General features: G+C 35.0%; 1 protein-coding gene across 25 annotated transcripts in view; it reads left to right on the top strand.

Annotated features, from left to right (window-relative positions):
• Positions 1-22361, top strand: part of LOC127864620 (zinc finger and SCAN domain-containing protein 10-like) — a 154560-nt gene that overhangs the window by 72279 nt on the left and 59920 nt on the right. The window contains exons 5-6 of one of the 25 annotated variants that reach the window (XM_052404452.1): positions 14756-14977; positions 16177-16323. The exons of 19 other annotated variants lie outside the window; for them this stretch is intronic. In XM_052404452.1, coding sequence (XP_052260412.1) covers positions 14756-14973 — 218 coding nt within the window. In that variant the 3' untranslated portion in view covers positions 14974-14977; positions 16177-16323. Of the gene's footprint in view, positions 1-3823; positions 5275-7412; positions 8876-14755; positions 14978-16176; positions 16722-18136; positions 18725-19115; positions 21871-22361 lie in introns of those variants that run through there. 5 more of the 25 variants (XM_052404459.1, XM_052404444.1, XM_052404453.1 and 2 more) reach the window with 5 other exon arrangements.

The following is a 22361-nucleotide window of genomic DNA, read 5'->3' as shown; positions in this document are numbered from 1 at the left end:
TGCCAGAGTTCTACTGTAGCGTGTGCAGCTTTAAGGGTCACAGCCCATATGCCTTGAGAAATCACGTCAAGTCTCACACTAGTGACTTTCCGTTCCAATGTAAATACTGTGACATGCCGTTCCGTAAAGTGCTGGAGCTAACGAAGCATGTCCAATGTATGCATCCCTTAGGATTTCAAAATTGTACATTTTGCCGCGCAATATTTGCTACCCAAGAGCTACGTGAAAAACATGAAAAAAACGTCCACCCATTTCTGTGAACACCCAACAACCTTCTAATGGGAAGTGATGGAGAGCCATCCTCTGTCATTGCTTTACAGAACATCTGTTTTACCAATTGTGTTTCACCCTTTACCGCTTAGATACGTATTTTAATGCATTTGTTGTTCTTTAGAAAGTTAAATTTAATTAAAGACATTTCTTCAAGATTCAAGTTTTGAAGGCTTCATTTCCAACCCTTAGATATTGATGAGCAGCAAACAGCATAAAACCTGAACAGACTGCAAGTTACTCGCAGGCTGTTCTGGTTTTATGCTGTTTGCACATAGCCATCTTCACTTTGCTTCTGAGTGGGGAAGGGTTATACTTGCTATATAAGGTGTAAGGCACAGGTTTATTATGTCTTTACTGTGTTTGTAAATTGTCTTTACTTTGTTTGTAAATTATTATTCACATGTTAGGCGCACATTCACCACGTTTATAATTTTTTAAATAATTAATAGTCTGTTTATCTGTGTACTAAAATTGTAAATTCGATCATGTTTTTACTGTTTGTAAATAAAAATGTAGTAAAGTGAATTTATTGTAATACTTTGTAAATTGTAATGTGTACTTGTTATTTGTATAGCTTTGTCATCTGTACAATTACTAAAAGAGACTGGTTAACAGCTGGTAGAAATGACAATTTTCCATGGTTAACAGCTGGTAGAAATGACAATTTTCCATGGTTAACAGCTGGTAGAAATGACAATTTTCCATGGTTAACAGCTGGTAGAAATGACAATATTTCCAACTGTAATATAACTATAAGAGACTGGTTAACAGCTGGTAGAAATGACAATTTTCCAACTGTAAAATAACTAAAAGAGACTGGTTAACAGCTGGTAGAAATGACAATTTTCCAACTGTAAAATTACTAAAAGAGACTGGTGAACAGCTGGTAGAAATGACAATCTTCCAACTGTAAAATTACTAAAAGAGACTGGTTAACAGCTGGTAGAAAAGACAATTTTCCAACTGTAAAATTACTAAAAGAGACTGGTTAACAGCTGGTAGAAATGACAATTTTCCAACCGTAAAATTACTAAAAGAGACTGGTTAACAGCTGGTAGAAATGACAATTTTCCAACTGTAAAATAACTATAAGAGACTGATGAACAGCTGGTAGGAATGACAATTTTCCAACTGTAAAATAACTATAAGAGACTGGTTAACAGCTGGTAGAAATGACAGTTTTCCAACTGTAAAATAACTATAAGAGACTGGTTAACAGCTGGTAGAATTAAAGGAAAATGCCAGATTTTGTGAATCCACGAATTTTGTTTTAACAAAAATAGATAAATCTATAGTATTCAATAATCTGTGTAGCTTTGGTCCGTTGTGTTTTACAGAATTTCTGTACAAATGATTTGTTAATAAGTAATACACTGATAAGAGTGTGCTATACAGTTCTGCTTTGCAAGAAAGCATATATCTGTACCTCAGTTCATTTGGACTGGATTTAGTTACAAAGAGCCTGTTTTCGTGTTATTTAGTAATGGGATAGACTTGTTTTTACGATGTAGAAGTGGAGGTTTGTTTTCCAAACTTATCAAAGTTTTGTTTTCCAAAATTAGCCTAGTTATGTTTTCCAAACTTAGCCTAGTTATGTTTTCCAAACTTAGCCAAGTTATGTTTTCCAAACTTAGCAAAAGTTTTGTTTGAACTGGTGGATTATTTTGCATATTTATATGTTTTCTGAATTAATTAGGGATGCAAGAGGTTAACCGGTTAACCTACCGAAACGACCAGTTAACCGGTTATATTTTCGGGAAAAGGTTAACCTGATAAAAATATTTGATTATGTTGTTTTCATGGAATAAATCGTACGATTTACTTTTGCGTGAGACATTCTGCCAACTTGCGCTGGCTATTAGTTAAAACAACATGCCGCACCATCGACGGTAATAAATAACGTGTCAACAATCAAAGTGATAAAAACAATAAATCAATATCTTTGTGATAAAAAATAGGGGGTACGTTTTGATAACTGACACTATTGTTTTGTTTAACTCGCGAAAATTTAACTAGCGAATTTCGGGGAGTCGGAGCAATTAGCGAAGACGTAATTGGCAAGTTTATTGAACTCGCGATAAAAAACAGTTGAAACATTGGACCGTGTTTTGTTAACCAATATCCAACACTGATTGCTCGCGAAAATTTCGTGTTAATAAGTAATAATTTTATCAAGAATTGCATACGTAGTTTGTTTTTTGTCGAGTTAACGTCGTTTTTGTTTATCAGAAATTATGATTATTATTATAATTTACGTCCAACGAGTCCACCATTACCGTCCGATGCAAGTGTTATTTATCAAAGCAAATTATTAAATAATTAAATAATTAAACATCAATTAAAATATTTAAACAAAATAAAGCCTGAAAATTTAGTATTTGTGTAATTGATTAAAATTTGCGCGCTATGGTACGTTAACAAACATACGTAACTATCAGTATTTGAGATCATAATAATTAGCTACTTCGCTATTAACTAAATGTACTGATTAATTGAAAGAGCAAAGCACATTTCTATATTGAGAAAATTTGAGTTTCAAAAATTGAAACAGAATGAACAAAGAAACACATCATTTTCGTGAGCGATACGACGCGAACGTAATATAAGCGGCCCAACCAAAAACAGTTAATAACACGAGAAAATGAACATTGTGTAGTTATTTACTTTGTTACTCCTTTGCATTTACGCAGGAAAATTAAATCAAATACTAGTATATAGCATACATTTACAAAATTGTTAAATAAATTGTATAATACATTTTATTACAAAACTGGCATGTTATCAACGCAAGCGATTGAAAATTACTTTTGTTTCTACCGAACGGTGCGAGCGGTATGACATTTTTGACGTACTCTTTAATCATTTTAACTACGCATAAGGCGTTACGGTTAACCGGTTAATAATCGGTTATGGATAAAGGTTAACCGGTTAATTATTTTTGTAACCTCTTGCATCCCTAGAATTAATCATCTGATTAAACTCCTTTTATTGACTACTGGACATTGAGCCTTTATCAAAATTACAGAAATTCAAAGTTCTGAAATTTTGATAAAGGCACCATACCGAAAATTAAATTTTACTTAATGTCTTTTCGGATAATTACACAGAGTTTTCTTAATTTTCTATGATTTATTTTCTGTCTTAAATTGGCATTAACAATCAGGTTATACCAAAGCTCAGATTACAATTTACAGACAGAATGATGTTTTATTTCAGAGTTTCTCCATTCTTTATCAGCATTTGCTGTTATTTGGCAGTTTTCTTTAAAAGTCAACCTACCCCTAGATTTACTTCCCACTGCTATAGAAATACTATCTAATATAATTATGTAGATTTGTTATCTGTGCTGTCTGCGCATGAAAATCAAGGACAACACTCTCCGTCTAGACTGGATTTTGTTTAGATGAGACTTTCTTTGAACGAAAAATTTCATAAAAGCGGAATGTAGCGTCCATGTTTAGAATGGACTTCATTTAGCCTAGTTTTCAAGAGTAAACCTCATATATAATCCCATCATCCCGTCTAATCCTTGTCACTTATTCCTCTTCAGACCCGACAGACCGGTATATCAGCAGCCACACGAACGTGTCCGGTGGCAAGACGTTCAAGTGCCTTGTCTGCAGCCAAACCATGCCCAGAAAGAACAGCATGAGTCGCCACATATTGACGCACTTGCAGACCAAGCCATACCAGTGTAACATCTGCGACCATCGGTGTAACCGGCGCGATGCCTTGAGAAAGCATTATAAGAGGATACATGCCGTTACATGGGCGTGAACAAGACCCGTAACCTTTCCCTCTCAGAAACACGCTTTGACGATTTGACTATCCAAAAACATTTTAGACCTTTCTTATTAACCCTTTGCATGCTGGGAAATTTGTCTTCTGCTAAAATGTTGTCTGCTAAATTTCTAAAATTAGCATTTTCTTCGATTTTTTTCAAAGAATACTATCAGAATAGCAAACAGTTCGGATCCTGATGAGACGCCACATTCTGTGGCGTCTCATCTGGATCCAAACTGTTTGCACAGGCCTTCAAAATTAGGTTCCTGCACTGAAAGAGTTAAATTCAAGTGTTAAAGGCTAAATTTCCAACCCTTTACAAATCAGATAGGCACTTTGACATGGTTGCAGTGCCTAAGAAAATCAAATTAAATTAAAGACTTTTTTTAATAGATTCAAGTTTAAAAGGCTAAATATCCAACCATTTGCCTCTCCGATATGCCTTTTGACATGTCTGTGCCAGTTAGAAATTCAAATTAAAGACCTTTCTTACTAGATATAAGTTTTAAAGACTAATATCCAACCCTTAGGTACTGATGATCAGCAAACAGCATAAAACCTGAACAGACTGCACGATACTTGCTGGCTGTTCTGGTTTTATGCTGGTTGCATATCCATTTAGCCATTTTCAGCTGGCTTCTGAGCAGGAATGCGTTGAGTTCCGTTTTGTAGAGTCATAGAGAGTTATGGACCTTGGCACAAATGACTTGCGGAATTTTTCTAGCATCTTTAAAGCTAGAAAATTGTGAATTCCCGCTGTAGGTGTTGTGAGGTACATTTTTTTTTCTTATCAATGACTATTCAAACGTAAAGTACTATGAATTTGAATACTTTATTTTGGATTGGAGTTCATGCCTGCTGGGCGGGTCAAGATGTTTATTTATGAAGAAAAATGTTTCTACTTAATAATTAGGTAACTACTTGAAAAAATTAACTTTTAACTGGTCATATATCTGTTCTGTGAATATGTTTCCAATAGTATATAAGTTCCTAATCAACTAGTGTCACTTTTTAAAAAGCTTGTTACTTTTTTTGGTTAATAATTGATATAATAATAGAGTCCCTTGATATGTGTAATTCATAATTAATAGTGTTTCAGTTTCTTGGTATGTTCATGTATACTTGATGAATGTCTAATGCCTTGTTCAAAAGCAAAGATTGTGTTAATATGTCTTAGCTAGAAACATTTGATAGTGTGAATGAATAAAGAAATCTTCAAAATAATAAAAATGCCTTATTCTTCAAGTGAGTTATTGCAACAAGATATACACAATTGTATTATTATGATGACCCCCTTTGAAGAAGAGGGGGTGTATTGTTTTGCTGGATGTTGGTCGGTCAGTCTGTCGTTAGACCAATTTGTTTCTAATCAATAACTTGTCAATGAATTGACCAATTGGCTTTATACTTTACATGTGCATTGGCCTTGGACGTTAGATGCCCTCTATTGAAATTGGGGAACATAGGTCAAAGGACAAGGTCAGTGTCACAATAAGTGTGAAACTTGTTTCCGATCAATGACTCGTCAACGAATGGACTGATTGGCTTGATACTTCATGTGTGCTTGGCCATGGACATTGGACAGTAGATGACCTCTATTGAAATTGTGGTATTTATGTCAAGGTCACTGTCACAATAAGTGAAAATCATTCCGATCAATAACTTGTCAACGAATGGACGGATTGGCTTGATACTTCACATGTGCATCGGCCTTGGACAGAAGATGACCCCTATTGAAATTGGGTCACTAGGTCAAAATTCAAGGTCACTGTCACATTAAGTTTTAAATTGGTTTCCGTTTGATATGTCATTAAAGGATGTCAAGGCCCTGTTTATATCTTCTTGAACTAGCAGTTGCCTGTAACTCAGTTGTAAGCACCGTAGTGCCACTAGTTTTTACTATTTGTGAATTACAGCTCACACCTCGGTCCACTGGTGTCTTTGATATACAAGTCTCTTTCTGGGAAAACTGGGCTTAATGTATGTGTGTAAAGTGTTCTCCCAGATAAGTCTGTGCATTTATCCAAGACAACAATTTCCCCCTAGACTTAATTCATTAAGAAAAGACTTCCTTAAAACAAAAAATTCTTTAATAGCCAAAAGTATACTTCCATATAAGCCTATGCTGGTTGCACAGTCTAATCTGTGATGACACTAAACGCTCATGCATTAAGCCCTGTTTTCCCGTAGTGAGGGTCATTAACATTTGTTTCAATGGTCTTCTTTAATGGTCAAGCAATATTGTTCCGAAAGCCAACACAGATATTACATAATAGTATCAACATTGCATTGCTTTTTATGCCCTTGGTAGGGTGGCATATAGCAGTTGAACTGTCCGTCAGTCAGTTGTGTGTATGTCAGTCCGTCCGTCCGTCCGAAAAAAAACTTAAACCTTGGCCATAACTTTTGCATATTTGAAGATAGAAACTTGATATTTGGCATGCATGTGCATCTCACGGAGCTGCACATTTTGAGTGGCGAAAGGTGAAGTTCAAGGTCATCCTTCAAGGTCAAATGTCTAATATATGCGTCTGTCCGTCCGTCCAAAAACTTTAACATTGGCCATAACTTTTTCACTATTGAATATAACAACTTGATATTTGGCATGCATGTGTATATCATGGAGCTGAACATTTTGAGTGGTGAAAGGTGAAGGTCAAGGTCATCCTCCAACGTCAAATGTCAAATATATGGCGTCTGTCCGTCCGAAAACTTTAACATTGGCCATAACTTTTATAATATTGAAGATAGCAACTTGATATTTGTCATGCATGTGTATCTCATGAAGCTGCACATTTTGAGTGGTGGAAGTTCAAGGTCAAGGTCATCCTTCAAGGTCAAAGGTCAAAAAATAATTCCAAGCGGCGTTTTCATAAAGCTGCACATTGTGAGTGGTGGAAATTCAAGGTCAAGGTCATCCTCTAAGGTCAAAGGTAAAAAAATAAAATATTTCAAAGCGGCGTTCTTATGAAGCTGCACATTTTGAGTGGTGGATGTTCAAGGTCAAGGTCATCCTTCAAGGTCAAAGGTCAAACAAAAAAAATTATATTTCAAAGCGGCGCAATAGGGGGAATTGAGTTTTTGACTAACACATCTCTTGTTTAAAAATCAAACACTGAGTCAATAGTAGTAGCATAAAAACTTTAAAGGGATTAAAATGTAATAGGATTGATTGTATATATCTACCCTTTCGAATGTCCATTTTCAAAAGAAATCGCAGTGTACTATTGCGTTGTGTTGACCTGGACCAGGTCAACCGTAAAATCTCACAAGGCAATATATAGGTTACATTGCATAAAATTTTATCTGTGAAAATATGAGATGAGGCCAAAATTACATTACGTCCTTTATTTCAGACGCCAATAACCCTGATGCCGGTTCAAACATTGAGTGGATGATCACAGAAGTTCGAAGTGAAAACATTTGCACGATATGTGGACTGAGGCAGCCTTCCAAATCTCATCTGATTCGTCATATGAGGACCCATACAGGGGACAAACCATTTCGTTGTCGATTCTGTTTGTATAGGTCGAGTCGCTCGGATACTTTGAAGGCTCACGAGGCTTCGCGACATCCTGCTGAGTTTCAACTGTATTTAAAACCCTAAAGATGTAGATTACTACGACTTATGAATAAAGCTTAGTTTCAACTTCATAAAAAAAACATAGAGATTACATTTTGTATGAGTTATTAATAAGGCTAAATTTCAACTATGTTAAAAACCAAAGAGATGTAGATAACTATGGCTTATGAATTAAGTTAAGTTTCAACTATATTTTAACCCATAGAGACATAAATTGCTATGAGTTAAGAATATGGCTAAGTTTCAACTATTTTTAAAACCATAGAGACGTTAATTGATACGACTGAGCTTTCACTAAATTAAAAAACATAGAGACATAAATTGCTATGAGTTATTAATTAGGCAAGTTAAAGTTATATTTAAAACCATGTAGACGTAAATATGAAAACATGATAAAAAATTTATTTCATAAAACATTGGAGATGTAAATTGCTTTGGGTTATGAACATTAAAAAAAATCTTTCAAAACATGATTAAAAATATACTCAATAAAACCATAACTTAAATAAACTATTTTAAAACATAAATATATAATTGGTCATGTTAAACCACAGTGATTTAAACATTGATTGCTTTGAGTTATGATTTTAAGTAAACTCTTTCAAAAGGCTGAGTGTCAACTTTATTTAAAACCTTAGAGAGGTAAATTGCTATGAAGTATGAACTTGACTTAACTCTTTTAAAAGGCTGAATTTCACCTATATTTAAAACCATAGAGACGTAAATTGCTATGAGTTATGAACTTTACTTTAATCTTTATAAATGCTGAGTTTCAACGATATTTAAACTCTTTTTGTTTCACCTTCTAATCTGCAATGACACTTTTATCATATGCATTAAGCTGGGTTTTCCCACTTTAATTTGTGTGTATTTGTTTATGGTAGCATTAAAGATTACAAATATATCTAGCATTGGCCTATTTGCATATACCTGTTTTCAGATATAAAGACTTTTCACATTCCACTCTTCTTCTTTTTAATTGATATCTGGTAATTAAATAATTTATCTGGCAAGTGTTTTTGTTTGCGTTGCCATATGTTGCTCCGCTATATATTGTGTTTTATCAACAACAATGCAATTGTAAATACGATGTGCAAGTATGTTTCATTGGTTTTCCTTTCATCTTTATTTTAAATTTACAGTTATTTTTGTTATAAGAAACTTATTTAACCAAGGTGATGTATTAGATAAATTTGTGTGTAAAGAAAAGGATTGAAATAAAAAATGCATCTATTATGTGCTGTAAAGTTTATTTAATTTTTGTATAGCCTAGTATAATTTGATGATCTAGCCCTTCTCGAAAAAGTGCACTAAATGCGCATTTAATGCGCATTAAATGCACATTAAATGCGCATTTAATGCGCATGTTATTGGCACCGTATTTTTTGCTTAACAAGTGCATTTTAATCTGTTAAAAAAAACACTTTTAACTAGTGTGTTTATACATTTAAGTGTATTTTTTTTCCACTAAATAATACACTTAAGTGCGTTTATTAAGATAATAAGTGCGCTTAAGTTTATTTTTAAGTGCATTTATACACTTGAGTGTATTTTAAGACATACAAATAATACACTTTATGGTCAAAGTAAATTTTTTAAAACGCATTAATAATTTAATACACTTGAGTGCATTTCCAGTCATTCAAATAATACACATTACAGAATTAAAAGCAAATTATTTAAGCGCATTAATACACTTGAGTGCATTTCCAGTCATACAAATAATACACTTCATTGAGTATTCAAAGTGAATTTTTGTAAGCGCATTAATACACTTGAGTGCATTTCCACTGATACAAATAATACACCTTACAAAATTGAAAGTGAACTTTTTTAAGCGCATTAATACACTTGAGTGCATTCCCGGTCATACAAATAATACACCTTACAATATTAAAAGTGAATTTTTAAGCGCATTAATACACTTGAGTGCATTTTCAGTCATACAAATGATACACTTTTTGAAGTGTTGGAAGTGAATTTTTTAAGCGCATTATACGCTCAAGTGTACTTTTCATCACTTCAAATTAATATGCTTAAAAATTAACCAAATTAAACAAAAATCCCAGCATTTTGAAGTCAGCATTCATTCTTTAAATGAAAGGTTAGTGTAAACACATACATAAAAAACAAAAAGTACAATTCAATAGATAAATACACACTTTTATTAGAATGTTAAACCTTAAAAAACAAAAACAAATGTTACATATCTACATAAAAAAGAGGATTCAAACGGGCTATTGCCTATCTGGAATTAACAATTGAAAATATCAAGCTCATACCAGTGATTTTTCTCCCCTCTGATTATCGGTAACTGATTAACAGCCAAATACAGGTGGTTTCCACTTAAAAAAATATTAAAGATTTCCCCTCCTTAAGCTGAAATGTTTTCCCTATCATTTACTAGATTTTTATATATTACATTAATTCCAAATCCCTTTTTAATATGGACAAAAGAAGCACATTTAATTCAATCATATTCTGGATCCTAATATATGATAAATGAACAGTATTCATGAAATATATATAAATCTATACCTTATTTTTAAGATCTTCCTTTTTTTGTTCATTATTGCGCTAAAACATGCCCTTCTGAGAGCCAGTACGTACAGGTTGTTTTGAATTTCCAAAGAAAATCACTGCATACATGCTGACAATATTTAGCAGCTTAGCCCCTGTCACTATATTTGTTGTTATACACTGTTCCTTACAAAGAATGCATTCATAAGCAACCCTTTATAGAGCACTTCACCAGCTGATCAGGTCTGAATACTACTGTCATGGTCTGCGAGGCGCTTCTCGTGCATGATCTCATTTGAGATCAGGTCCTGAAAGATATTTTATAATTTAAGTGTTAAATATTGCTGTTATGGTAATCTTGTTCAACAGTTGCTATAAATATCATAAATTTAAATCAAAACAAGTTTGTTGGCTTGTTGTTTTTGTTTGTTTATTTTTGCAATTTTAATCTCGTGATCACATGTGAATTAACGCTTTTCATAAATAGTTTAAAGAAATTACGTTTGATAGAAAATACTGTTAATAAATGTACTAATATATGTGGTCTCCTTTGGCTGTGTGGACTGGTGGGAAGTGTGACGTCTTTGAATTGCAATAACCTTTATTATATAGTTTTACCTCTCAACAAATCCATCTTTTCTTGGTCAAGGACAAGCTACAGGGCACGGTTTCCCACTCCTGTTCCCCTCAAGTTCGCCTGGTATACATGTCCATACATCAGGTAGTCCCCTTTTTGCTCCCTTTTTTGGCAGGCGATGATGCACATTCTGTCCAATGGATCTTCCGATCAATGTAAATTTCACCTTGGGGTTAAACCTTCAAATATAAAATATTAAAGTTCTGATTAAATATGGGGGAAAGAAATCTGTTCATTAATGACAAGAAATAGGTATAAATAAATTTTAAGATGACAATAACCATAAAATACAGCCATAATAATTCAAATGGTGTTTTTTTCCTTAAAATTGCATTACATTTACTCATCCAGTTACATTTCCCAGTGACAATACATAAATATGATAATGATCATAATTAATTTAATTAAAAAGAGATGCAGAAATGAAAATACAAACCTGTTACAGCTGTTCTTCAGCATTCCAAAAAAACAAAAACGGCAGTTGTTGATCACTTTAACCACCCACTTTGAATCTTCTTTGCAACAAACTTATTGTTGATTTACACATTGTAGTAAATACACATTGTTTTCATCACACAATAGTTCATGTGCTGAAAGAATTTCAAGACATTTGACACTAGAATTAATGTTGCTGAATTATACCTAAAAATTTAGCTCAATTTAAGTTGCTAAAACCAAATTGTTTACAAAAATAACTTCATGTGCTCCAAATAACTTGCTGTGCTCCAACCAATCAAAAGTGGTTTGTTTTCAAATAGATGGTCCCAGAACCAATCAAAATTCTATAAACACCCCTTTGTTTTGGCTAGATGGAGCACTGATAGAGATTAGTGTTTATGATGCTAATTGATCTCTTATCTGATCCTGATCTTATCTGATATTTTTTGAATAATACACAGCACACTTAGCATATTATATTTAATTGTGAATATTTCAATATAACATACTGAATGGTGTTAGGAAATAAATATAATATTATAAATATTATTTAAATTGTCTTTTAAAATGTATGTTAATAGTCAATGTGGTAGACATTAATTGAATTGGGGTTAAATATCAGTGTAAGAAAGTTCAAATACTTGTTTTTTATGTTGTGAAGGTATAATTGATTCTGGCAAGCCCACATAATTTTTTTGACACTTTCAATATTTTTAATTATTTACCCACAGCCTGATTTAGTTGTACTTTTCCCTTTAAAAGCTGCTCTACTGATTCACATATTTTATGAGCAGACAAATTGTAATAATAAGACCATAAACATTATGTGAAGATAAAAAAGAATTCAGTACAATCCTCCTATTAAACACTATATCTCTGTCCTTTAACTTCAGTTATTTGCTATAGTGTTGCTCTTTTTTATGAAGATGCACTAAAACTACACTTGTACAGAAAGAATATTTTTTTTGCAAATCAGAAGATACACTAATATGCACAAAAAATGCACTTCATTGAAAAAATGCACTTATTGTATAAAAAGATGCACTTTGTCTACAGAAGATACACTTAAAGTACAGTAAAATACACTTAAAGATAATGAAAATACAGAAAAAATGCACTTCAGTGCACTTAATTATGAAAAAAATGCAGAAAAAATACACTTTTCGGTAAAAATGCAGAAAAAATACACTTTTTAAAGCGTATTTTGTTAAAAAGTGTATTTTATTTTGAGAAGGGGCTGTTGCATTTTTTGTAATGAGAAACTGTGAAAACTGCAGGCATACACATTATATTTTATGCAATATTTTTTTTATGTACAACAAGGATATTAATTCGCAAAAGACAACTAGCTCTTGATCTCTTGAATGTGTCCTCACTCACTTGATTGTATGTCAAAGTTCCTATGTCCTCTAGTTGTCAAAATGTTGTTTATTAACCCTGTGAAATATAGTTTACTGCTCCACTATTCACTGAATAGTTTGAGCTGTATTACTCACCTATTTGTTGGCCTCTGTTCTATGTTATACTAAAGGTGAAGGGAAATGTTCTCATAATCACTGTTTCTACTACAGGTATTCTAGTGAAACTTCTCACATGTGCTTTATGTTAGGCCAATGTGAATTACAAAGTTTGATAACATTTATTTACATTTTATCAGAATAAAGCCCACTTTAACCCTTTAAGCGCTGGAACCAGATTTTGAAGGCCTTTGCAAACAGTTTGGATCCAGATGAGACGCCACAAAACATGGCATCTCATCAGGATCCAAACTGTTTTCTATTCTGAAAGTGTTCTTTGAAAAAAAATCACAGAAAATGCTTATTTTAGAAATTCAGCAGAAGACATTTTAGCAGAAGACAAATTTCCCAGCATGCAAAGGGTTAAGATTCATAGAAATTTGGTTAAGGTAAACTTGCAACTTTTCATATCACTGTTTCTACTTCAGGTATTCTAATATAACTTTCACAGACCAAGTTTAATAACTGTATCCTGCAATTGAGCAGTCTTGTGCTCTCTTTATGCACTTAGAAATTTGGTCATGTAAACTTTCAACTTTTTCATATCACTGTTTCTACTTCAGGTATTCGAATAAAACTTTACAGGCATTTTTGGGGTCCTTGTGTGGGGTTTCACTGACCCCAAAACGTGGCGTCTCATCAGGATCCAAACTGTTTGCTATTCTGATAGTATTCTTGGAAAAAAATTTGAAGAAAATGCTAATTTTAGAAATTCAGCAGATGACATTTTTAGCAGACGACAAATTTCCCAGCATGCAAACGGTTAAGCCCAGTATTGCCAGAGGGAGGTTCGTACTGAGAAAGCGGAAGAGTAGTCGAGCACTTACTTGTTACAGCTCTCGCTGCAAGAGTAGTCAAGCACTTACTTGTTACAGCTCTCGCCGAAAGAGTAGTCGAGCACTTACTTGTTACAGCTCTCGCTGCAAGAGTAGTCAAGCACTTACTTGTTACAGCTCTCGCCGAAAGAGTAGTCGAGCACTTACTTGTTACAGCTGGAAGAGTAGTCGAGCACTTACTTGTTACAGCTGGAAGAGTAGTCGAGCACTTACTTGTTACAGCTGGAAGAGTAGTCGAGCACTTACTTGTTACAGCTGGAAGAGTAGTCGAGCACTTACTTGTTACAGCTGGAAGAGTAGTCGAGCACTTACTTGTTACAGCTGGAAGAGTAGTCGAGCACTTACTTGTTACAGCTGGAAGAGTAGTCGAGCACTTACTTGTTACAGCTGGAAGAGTAGTCGAGCACTTACTTGTTACAGCTCTCGCTGGACAGAGCATACGTATTGAGCAGGTTGCTGAAAAGCTTATACCTTGAAATACAAATCAAGAATTTCGTAGAAATTAAATTACATGTTGGATATAATTGTTTTTAGATTAATGTGATGATAACGTCTCCTGTTTATGTCGTTGAAACTACCGGTAAATAAATTTGTTAATTTAAATTAATCTTGTATTGCTGAATGATAGGGATTAAATATTATATTTTATAATTCCTGGCAGCTGTTTTTAATAGCTTATATTGGAATATGATAATTGCTTTATTTACATACATGTTTAAGATGAAATAAGATTATGGTCACAGGGCGATATCTCATGTGACACAGCATTGCTCAAGTCCAGTGAAGGAAAGCGACGAAGAGGCCAATATGGTAGTGAAACTTTCGCGGCCTTTGGCGGGTTCCAGTGCTCTCTAGAACAACAGTGATCAGTCAATTTTATTTGTTTTAATAAGCCTACCAGTGCCAAGCAATATACCATTGATTTAATAATTGGTTTTGTTCTGTAACTAGATTAGGCTTAGTACGTATGTAAAAAAAAAATTGTCATGGTCTCATGGGGCCTCTAAAAGACGCGGGGCCCATAGGCAGTAGCTTACCTTGCCTAATGGGTAATCTGGGACTGCACAAGTCACATGACTGATAGTGTCTACCGTAGTATCCTTCATGTATTCCCTATTCTTGCTATTTAGCAACTGGTGATTACAACCCACGCAGCTTTCACTTTCAGAGTCTAGTCCAGAAAGCAAAGGATACTTTAGGAAAGAGGATGGATTTTACTACTGCATTTTTTGCGGGCGAGCGAACAAGTACAAGTGCCGCATAGAGGAACACGTGAGAGTTCACACACGAGAGCGCCCTTTCATGTGCAAGGTCTGCGGGAAATGTTTTACGCAAAAAAGCTCAATGGTGGGGCATCAGACACTGCATTTGAATATCAGACCATAGTTTGGTGAGTCTCATGACCATAGTTTGGTGAGTCACATGGCCATAGTTTGGTGAGTCTCATGACCATAGTTTGGTGAGTCACATGACCATAGTTTGGTGAGTCACATGACCATAGTTTGGTGAGTCACATGACCGTAGTTTGGTGAGTCACATGACCATAGTTTGGTGAGTCACATGACCATAGTTAGGTGCATCTCATGACCATAGTTTGGTTAGTCTCATGACCATAGTTTGGTGAGTCACATGACCATAGTTTGGTGCATCTCATGACCATAGTTTGGTGAGTCTCATGACCATAGTTTGGTGAGTCTTATGACCATAGTTTGGTGAGTCACGTGACAATAGTTCTGTGAGTCACATGACCATAGTTCTGTGAGTCACATGACCATAGTTTGGTGAGTCACATGACCATAGTTTGGTGAGTCACATGACCATAGTTTGGAGAGTCTCATGACCATAGTTTGGTGAATCACATGACCATAGTTTGGTGAGTCACATGACCATAGTTTGGTGAGTCACATGACCATAGTTTGGTGAGTCACATGACCATAGATTTTTGTTTTCATGGAAGAAAATGCTAATTTTAGAAATTCATCAGACAACAAATTTCCCAGCATGCAAAGGGTTATAATGATTTGTTTGGATGTTCAGGGGTCTTCTCAACCTCAAAATCAAATGTCCAGGGAACATTCAATCTGTAGACTTATAAAAGCATTATAAAAAAGCCTCATATTTAAATTCAAACAAAAAACGCAGATTTTATGAATCCTAAAAATGTCATGTCAACAACAACAAAAAAGAACCTACAGTAAGGTAAAAAGTGGTCAAGTGTACCTGCACTTGTCTGTCATGTGGATGGTTGTTTGTACAAGAAAACTGAAATAAAGTTTGGCTACCCACAATTGATGGGTTGTACAAGGGTAAAGTCAATATCCCTGACTTAAGTCGCCATGGATATGGCGTTGTGTGCCTTGTGTCCTGGTGGTCAGCGGTTAGATCCCCACTATGGGAGGGTTTGTTAGATCTCTAAAGACATCTAGTAGTGGTTGTACCCAGGAAACTGATTTGTTTCAAGTAGCCTTATGGTTTTGATGCAATTGAGCTAAAATAAATATAGGTTTACACCAAGTATTAAGTCAATAAGCCTGAAGTTTACATCTAATTGCCATTTGCTTATCACTACCCCCAACATTTGTTTTCCAGCCCTCCCATATTCACCTACATCTAGCCTGAGCCAGTTTGACAATAGGATGATACATTGTGAATTCTGCACCAAACGGTTCCCCTTCCGCTCCCTGTACCACCGACATTTGAGGGTCCATACAGGGGATCGGCCGTACGAATGTGAAGTCTGTGGAAAACGGTTCACACAGTCCAGCTCCCTCAACTCGCATAAAATTGTGCACGCACAGTTGTTATAGAGTGTATCAAAACATTTCTCACTTGTTTAAGACCATATCAAAACATTTCACAGTTATTATTGAACATATTGATAAATATCACAGTTGAAGTAAGCAGTATCATAACATTTCAAAGTTGTTATAGACCTTATAAAAAACCTTTCACAGTTTTTATAGACCATATCAATACAGTGCTATTAGTGTTATCTGATTTTCAGCAGACTATATTTGTGAGAATTGTTATAACCTAAGGGAGGTATAGCTGTCAGCAAACAGCATGGGTTTTGTTCATTTTGTGTTTTGTTCACTTGTCTGAGATAGTATTTAAATAAATATATTTATTTTCAATACTAGTGTGTGCTTTGTTTTTGTGAGTGTTGGAGATAATGTTACTAAAGTAACAAAAAATATAGAAATGAATTTTACAAGGTATTTTAGTCAAGAGATGGATTATGAGGATTCACAATTGTTTAATTTCTCCTTTTAATACCCTCGAAGGGTAGCATATAGTTTTTGAACTGTCCCTCAGTCCGTCCGTTTGTCTCTCCGTCCGTCAGTCAGTCCGTTCATCAGAAAACTTTAACATTGGTCATAACTTTTGCAATATTGAAGATAGCAACTTGATATTTGCCATGCATGTGTATCTCATGGAGCTGCACATTTTGAGTGGTGAAATGTCAAAGTCATCCTTCAAGGTCAAAGGTCAAATATATGGCTTCAAAGCGACGCAGAAGGGGGCATTGTGTTTCTGACAAACACATCTCTTGTTTAAATGTTTTTTTTTAAATTCATCATAATGCAATATCTACATAGTAGTTCACCTATGACGTTATTGCCTTACTTTAAGACATGGACATTTTCTTTGACTTTCATGAATTAAGACAACTTCTAGATTGCTCACTAAACTAATAATCAATGCAAATGTGTGACTAAATGTGAAGGCCATCACATTGCAAATCTTAAATGCAGGGAAACAATAATGTTAATTGTTGCCTTGTTTGCATCTGGAATAGTGATTGATTCCTAGTTGTCTTCTAAATGACACGAGCCTCAATAAGTGCAAAATTTCTTACTAAATAGCGTTAACCAAATCACTGGGTTTTGATACAATATTCAGATTGGCTTTGTTTTCGTATTAAGACAATCCCTTCAAGTCAAGTAAACACCATATTGTAAAGTAAACTTTTAATGAAACAAACTAGTGAGGTTCTATGGTAAAATTTGTTGCCATTATTATATCAAAAAGTGTCTATGAGTCATGTTCTGAGAAAACTGGGCATAATGCATGTGTGTAAAGTGTCGTCCCAGATTAGCCTGTGCAGTCCGCACAGGCTTATCAGTGACAACACTTTCCGCCTTTATTGGATTTTTGTTAAGAAGAGACTTCATTTAAACGAAAAATGTCAAGCGGAAAGTGTCGTCCATGATAAGCCTGTGCGGACTGCACAGGCTAACCTAGGACGACACTTTACGCACATGCATTGAGCCCAGTTTTCTCAGAACGTGACTCATAGACACTTTTGTTCCCAAATGACTGCCAAAAGTTCACAATTGAAGGCTTAAAATACTATTGAAAACACTTATCCTAAATTTTAATGTATGTGTTAGCAAAAATTATAAAACACTTATTTACCAATTGTTTATCAAAGCATACGATTTTTCCCCATCGAAGGGGCCAGGTCAGTATGCCCATAATTGTGAAGACCACTGCAAACTTCTCAGTTAAATAATATTTTGTCATTCACTTCAAATTCTTTTTTCAGGCCAAGCACAGGCCTTCAGCACGTTCGCTCTACCAGAGACGTCCTGGAACAGAGAAAATCGAGAGAGGAAGTTTGCGTGCCCAGTTTGCCAGAAGTGTTTTCACACGAACTCGAACGTCCAACGTCACATGCGCACCCATACGGGAGACAGACCGTTCCAGTGCAAGTATTGCGACAAGGCATTCCGTCAACTACCGCACTTGAAAGGTCATCTGGCCTCCATGCACAGTCTTCTTTTTGAACGCAGTGCAATTGGAGAGAGCGAGACTGGATTACAATTGTCGTGAAAGGTCATCTCGTTTCCATGCACTATCTGCCTGTATGAACTCAGTGCAGATGGCGAGATTACAAACCTTCAAGACCAGATTCCTTCCGTTGGCATGTCCGGCTCACAGTCAAGAAGCTAGTTTGTCATTATAAATAAGCTGCACCCTGCCTATGCTTGAACTAGGACCTCTAAAGTGTGACCTTGACTTTTGGTTAAGGAGCAAGGGACAGGTGCGAACTTTCTTTATCTACACAGGGATTACAGTCTTCATGTGACTCTGTATTTGTATGTGTACTGTTAAAATAAACAGTTTACAATTTTGCGATGTTTTCTTCATTTTTCTTCTTTGACCGTCATTGTAAACACACACACTTGTCTTATGGAAAATTGTTGTGTTAGATTGACATTTAATAATCTATATGTATTGTAAAAAAAAGGCATGGTAAAATTAAGAAGTTTTTTTTTTTAGATGTTAGACATTTTTTAAATATACACTTAAGCTCTGTAGATTTACTTAGAGCAAACGTATTTATTTTAGCATTTTGCATGAAAAAGGTTTATGCTTATTAAAAAGCTCTTGAGTCTGTTTCCTGTGTAGAACCTGTACTTGGTGTCTTTGGGGACATCTACAGAAAGAAAAATATGGATCACAACCTATGATCTCCCTGTCGCTAGGCTGATTAATATAATGACACGATATTTGCATTTCAGGCCCGTCTGAGAATTCCTTGGAGTGTGACCAGTGTGGCAAGCAGTTCAAGTTCCTGTCCTATCTGGTACGACACAAGCGCTCCCATACGGGGGAACGGCCCTTTGAGTGCACGATCTGTGGAAGGGATTTCACGCAGCCCCATCATTTGAAGTACCACTACTTCACGTCACACAACAAAATTGAACATTTGATAGGATAGTTCAATCACAGCCAACATCATTTGAAGTACCACTACTTCACGTCGCACAACAAAGTTGAACATTTGATAGGATAGTTCCATCACAGCCGCATCATTTGAAGTACCACTACTTCACGTCACACAACAAAGTTGAACATTTGATAGAAAAGTTCCATCACAGCCGCATCATTTGAAGTACCACTACTTCACGTCACACAACAAAATTGAACATTTGATAGGATAGTTCCATGACAGCCGCATCATTTGAAGTACCACTACTTCACGTCGCACAACTATATTGAACATTTGATAGGATAGTTCCATCACAGCTGCATCATTTAATCATTTAAAGTACCACTTCTTCACCTCACACAACAAAATTTAGCATTTGATGGGATAGTCCCATCACAGCCGCATCATTTGAAGTACCACTACTTCACGTAGCACAACTATATTGAACATTTGATAGCATAGTTCCATCATAGCCTCATCTTTTGAAAAAAACACTATTTCATGTTGCACAACAAAATTGAACATTCAATAGGATTGTTCCATCACAGCCGCATCATTTGAAGTACCATTACTTCACGTCACACAACAAAGTTGAACATTTGATAGGATAGTTCCATCACAGCCACATTATTTGAAGTACCACTACTTCACGTCACACAACAAAGTTGAACATTTGATAGGATAGTTCCATCACAGCCGCATCATTTAAAAGACCACTACTTCACGTCGCACAACGAAGTTGAACATTTAATAGGCTAGTATTAGTAACTATATTGAACATTTGATAGGATAGTTCCATCACAGCCACATCTTTTGAAAAAAACACTATTTCATGTTGCACAACAAAATTGAACATTCAATAGGATTGTTCCATCACAGCCGCATCATTTGAAGTACCACTACTTCACGTCGCACAACAAAGTTGAGCATTTGATAGGATAGTTCCATCATAGCCGCATCATTTGAAGTACCACTTCTTCACGTCACACAACTATATTGAACATTTGATAGGATAGTTCCATCATAGCCACATGATTTGAAGTACCATTCCTTCACGTCGCACAACTATACTGAACATTTTATAGGATAGTTCCATCACAGCCACATCATTTGAAGTACCACTACTTCACATCGCACAACTATATTGAACATTTGATAGGATAGTTCCATCATAGCTGCATCATTTGAAGTACCATTACTTCACATTGCACAACTATATTGAACATTTGATAGGATAGTTCCATCATAGCCGCATGATTTGAAGTACCATTACTTCACGTCGCACAACTATATTGAACATTTGATAGGATAGTTCCATCAAAGCCGCATGATTTGAAGTACCATTACTTCACGTCGCACAACTATATTGAACATTTGATAGGATAGTTCCATCATAGCCACATCATTTGAAGTACCACTACTTCACATCGCACAACTATATTGAACATTTGATAGGATAGTTCCATCATAGCTGCATCATTTGAAGTACCATTACTTCACGTTGCACAACTATATTGAACATTTGATAGGATAGTTCCATCATAGCTGCATCATTTGAAGTACCATTACTTCTCATTGCACAACTATATTGAACATTTGATAGGATAGTTCCATCATAGCTGCATGATTTGAAGTACCATTACTTCACATTGCACAACTATATTGAACATTTGATAGGATAGTTCCATCAAAGCCGCATGATTTGAAGTACCATTACTTCACGTCGCACAACTATATTGAACATTTGATAGGATAGTTCCATCACAGCCACATCATTTGAAGTACCATTACTTCACATCGCACAACTATATTGAACATTTGATAGGATAGTTCCATCATAGCTGCATCATTTGAAGTACCATTACTTCACGTCGCACAACTATATTGAACATTTGATAGGATAGTTCCATCATAGCCGCATCATTTGAAAAAAAAACACTATTTCATGTTGCACAACAAAATTGAACATTTGATAGGATAGTTCCATCACTGTGCATCATTTGAAAGACCCCTTCTTCACAATGCACAACAAAGTTGAACATTTAATAGGCTAGTATTAGTAAACATCTTTGAAGTACAAAAAATGTATGTTGCACAACAAAATTGAACATTTGATAGGCTAGTTCACATCTTTTGCAGTACCACTATATAATGTTTCACATCAAATTTGAACATTTGATAGGATAGTTGGCATCTCTTGATGCACCACTATTTACATTGCACAACAAAGTGGAACAGTTGTTATATATATAGGATAGTTCAATTACCCCTTGTAATAATGTGGCACAACGGTGTTGAAACGTTGATCTGATTCTTCAGTACAAGTTGAAATTTAGCTGCACAACGAATTGTTTATGGGATAATATTGGACATTTTATTGAACGGTTTGATTTTCACTCGATGAACTGTTTAGGGTATGATACGAAGAGTTATGATGATGATGATGACACATAAACATTATTGTTTTTATTTTAAACAATTTAACAGACCTATTTAAAGACAATTTTAAACATAGATAACTTATACATTGTGTATTTGGCAAAATAAAATGATTATACGATTTAGTTTGTATATTTTTTAAACTTCTAAGGAGGTAGAATTGCAACTGTGTAATCGCAGATGTCGCCTCTATTCAACAAACACATCGTGTTGTTTATTGATTTTTTAAATATATTTTTTGTATACATGCCTGTTCTTTTTACGGTATATAAATGAACGAGAAAACTGTCAGCCATTGTTTTAAAGTAGATAATTTGTGTGCTTGTTTGAAGCGTTATGACTAAAATAAATTAATAGACCTGAGCTATTTATGTTTACATTGTAGACACTGCATGAAATATATCTACTAGGATTCTTGCTAATTATCCCCGCCAATTTTTTTTCGAAGGGGATATAGTAATAGTCTCCGTCTGTCTGTCCGTCCGAAACTTTGTCCAGAGCATAACTCCAAATCTATTCAATGGATTTACTTTAAACTTAGAATATAACAGATGGCAATTAGGAGAAGTGCAGTGGCCAAGAACCATAACTCTATATACCTTAGTTTTTTTATTAT

Source organism: Dreissena polymorpha, chromosome 1 (genome assembly GCF_020536995.1).
Source record: "Dreissena polymorpha isolate Duluth1 chromosome 1, UMN_Dpol_1.0, whole genome shotgun sequence".
NCBI classification, from domain to species: Eukaryota; Metazoa; Mollusca; class Bivalvia; order Myida; family Dreissenidae; genus Dreissena; species Dreissena polymorpha.
This window is presented reverse-complemented; position numbering and strand designations above follow the sequence as displayed.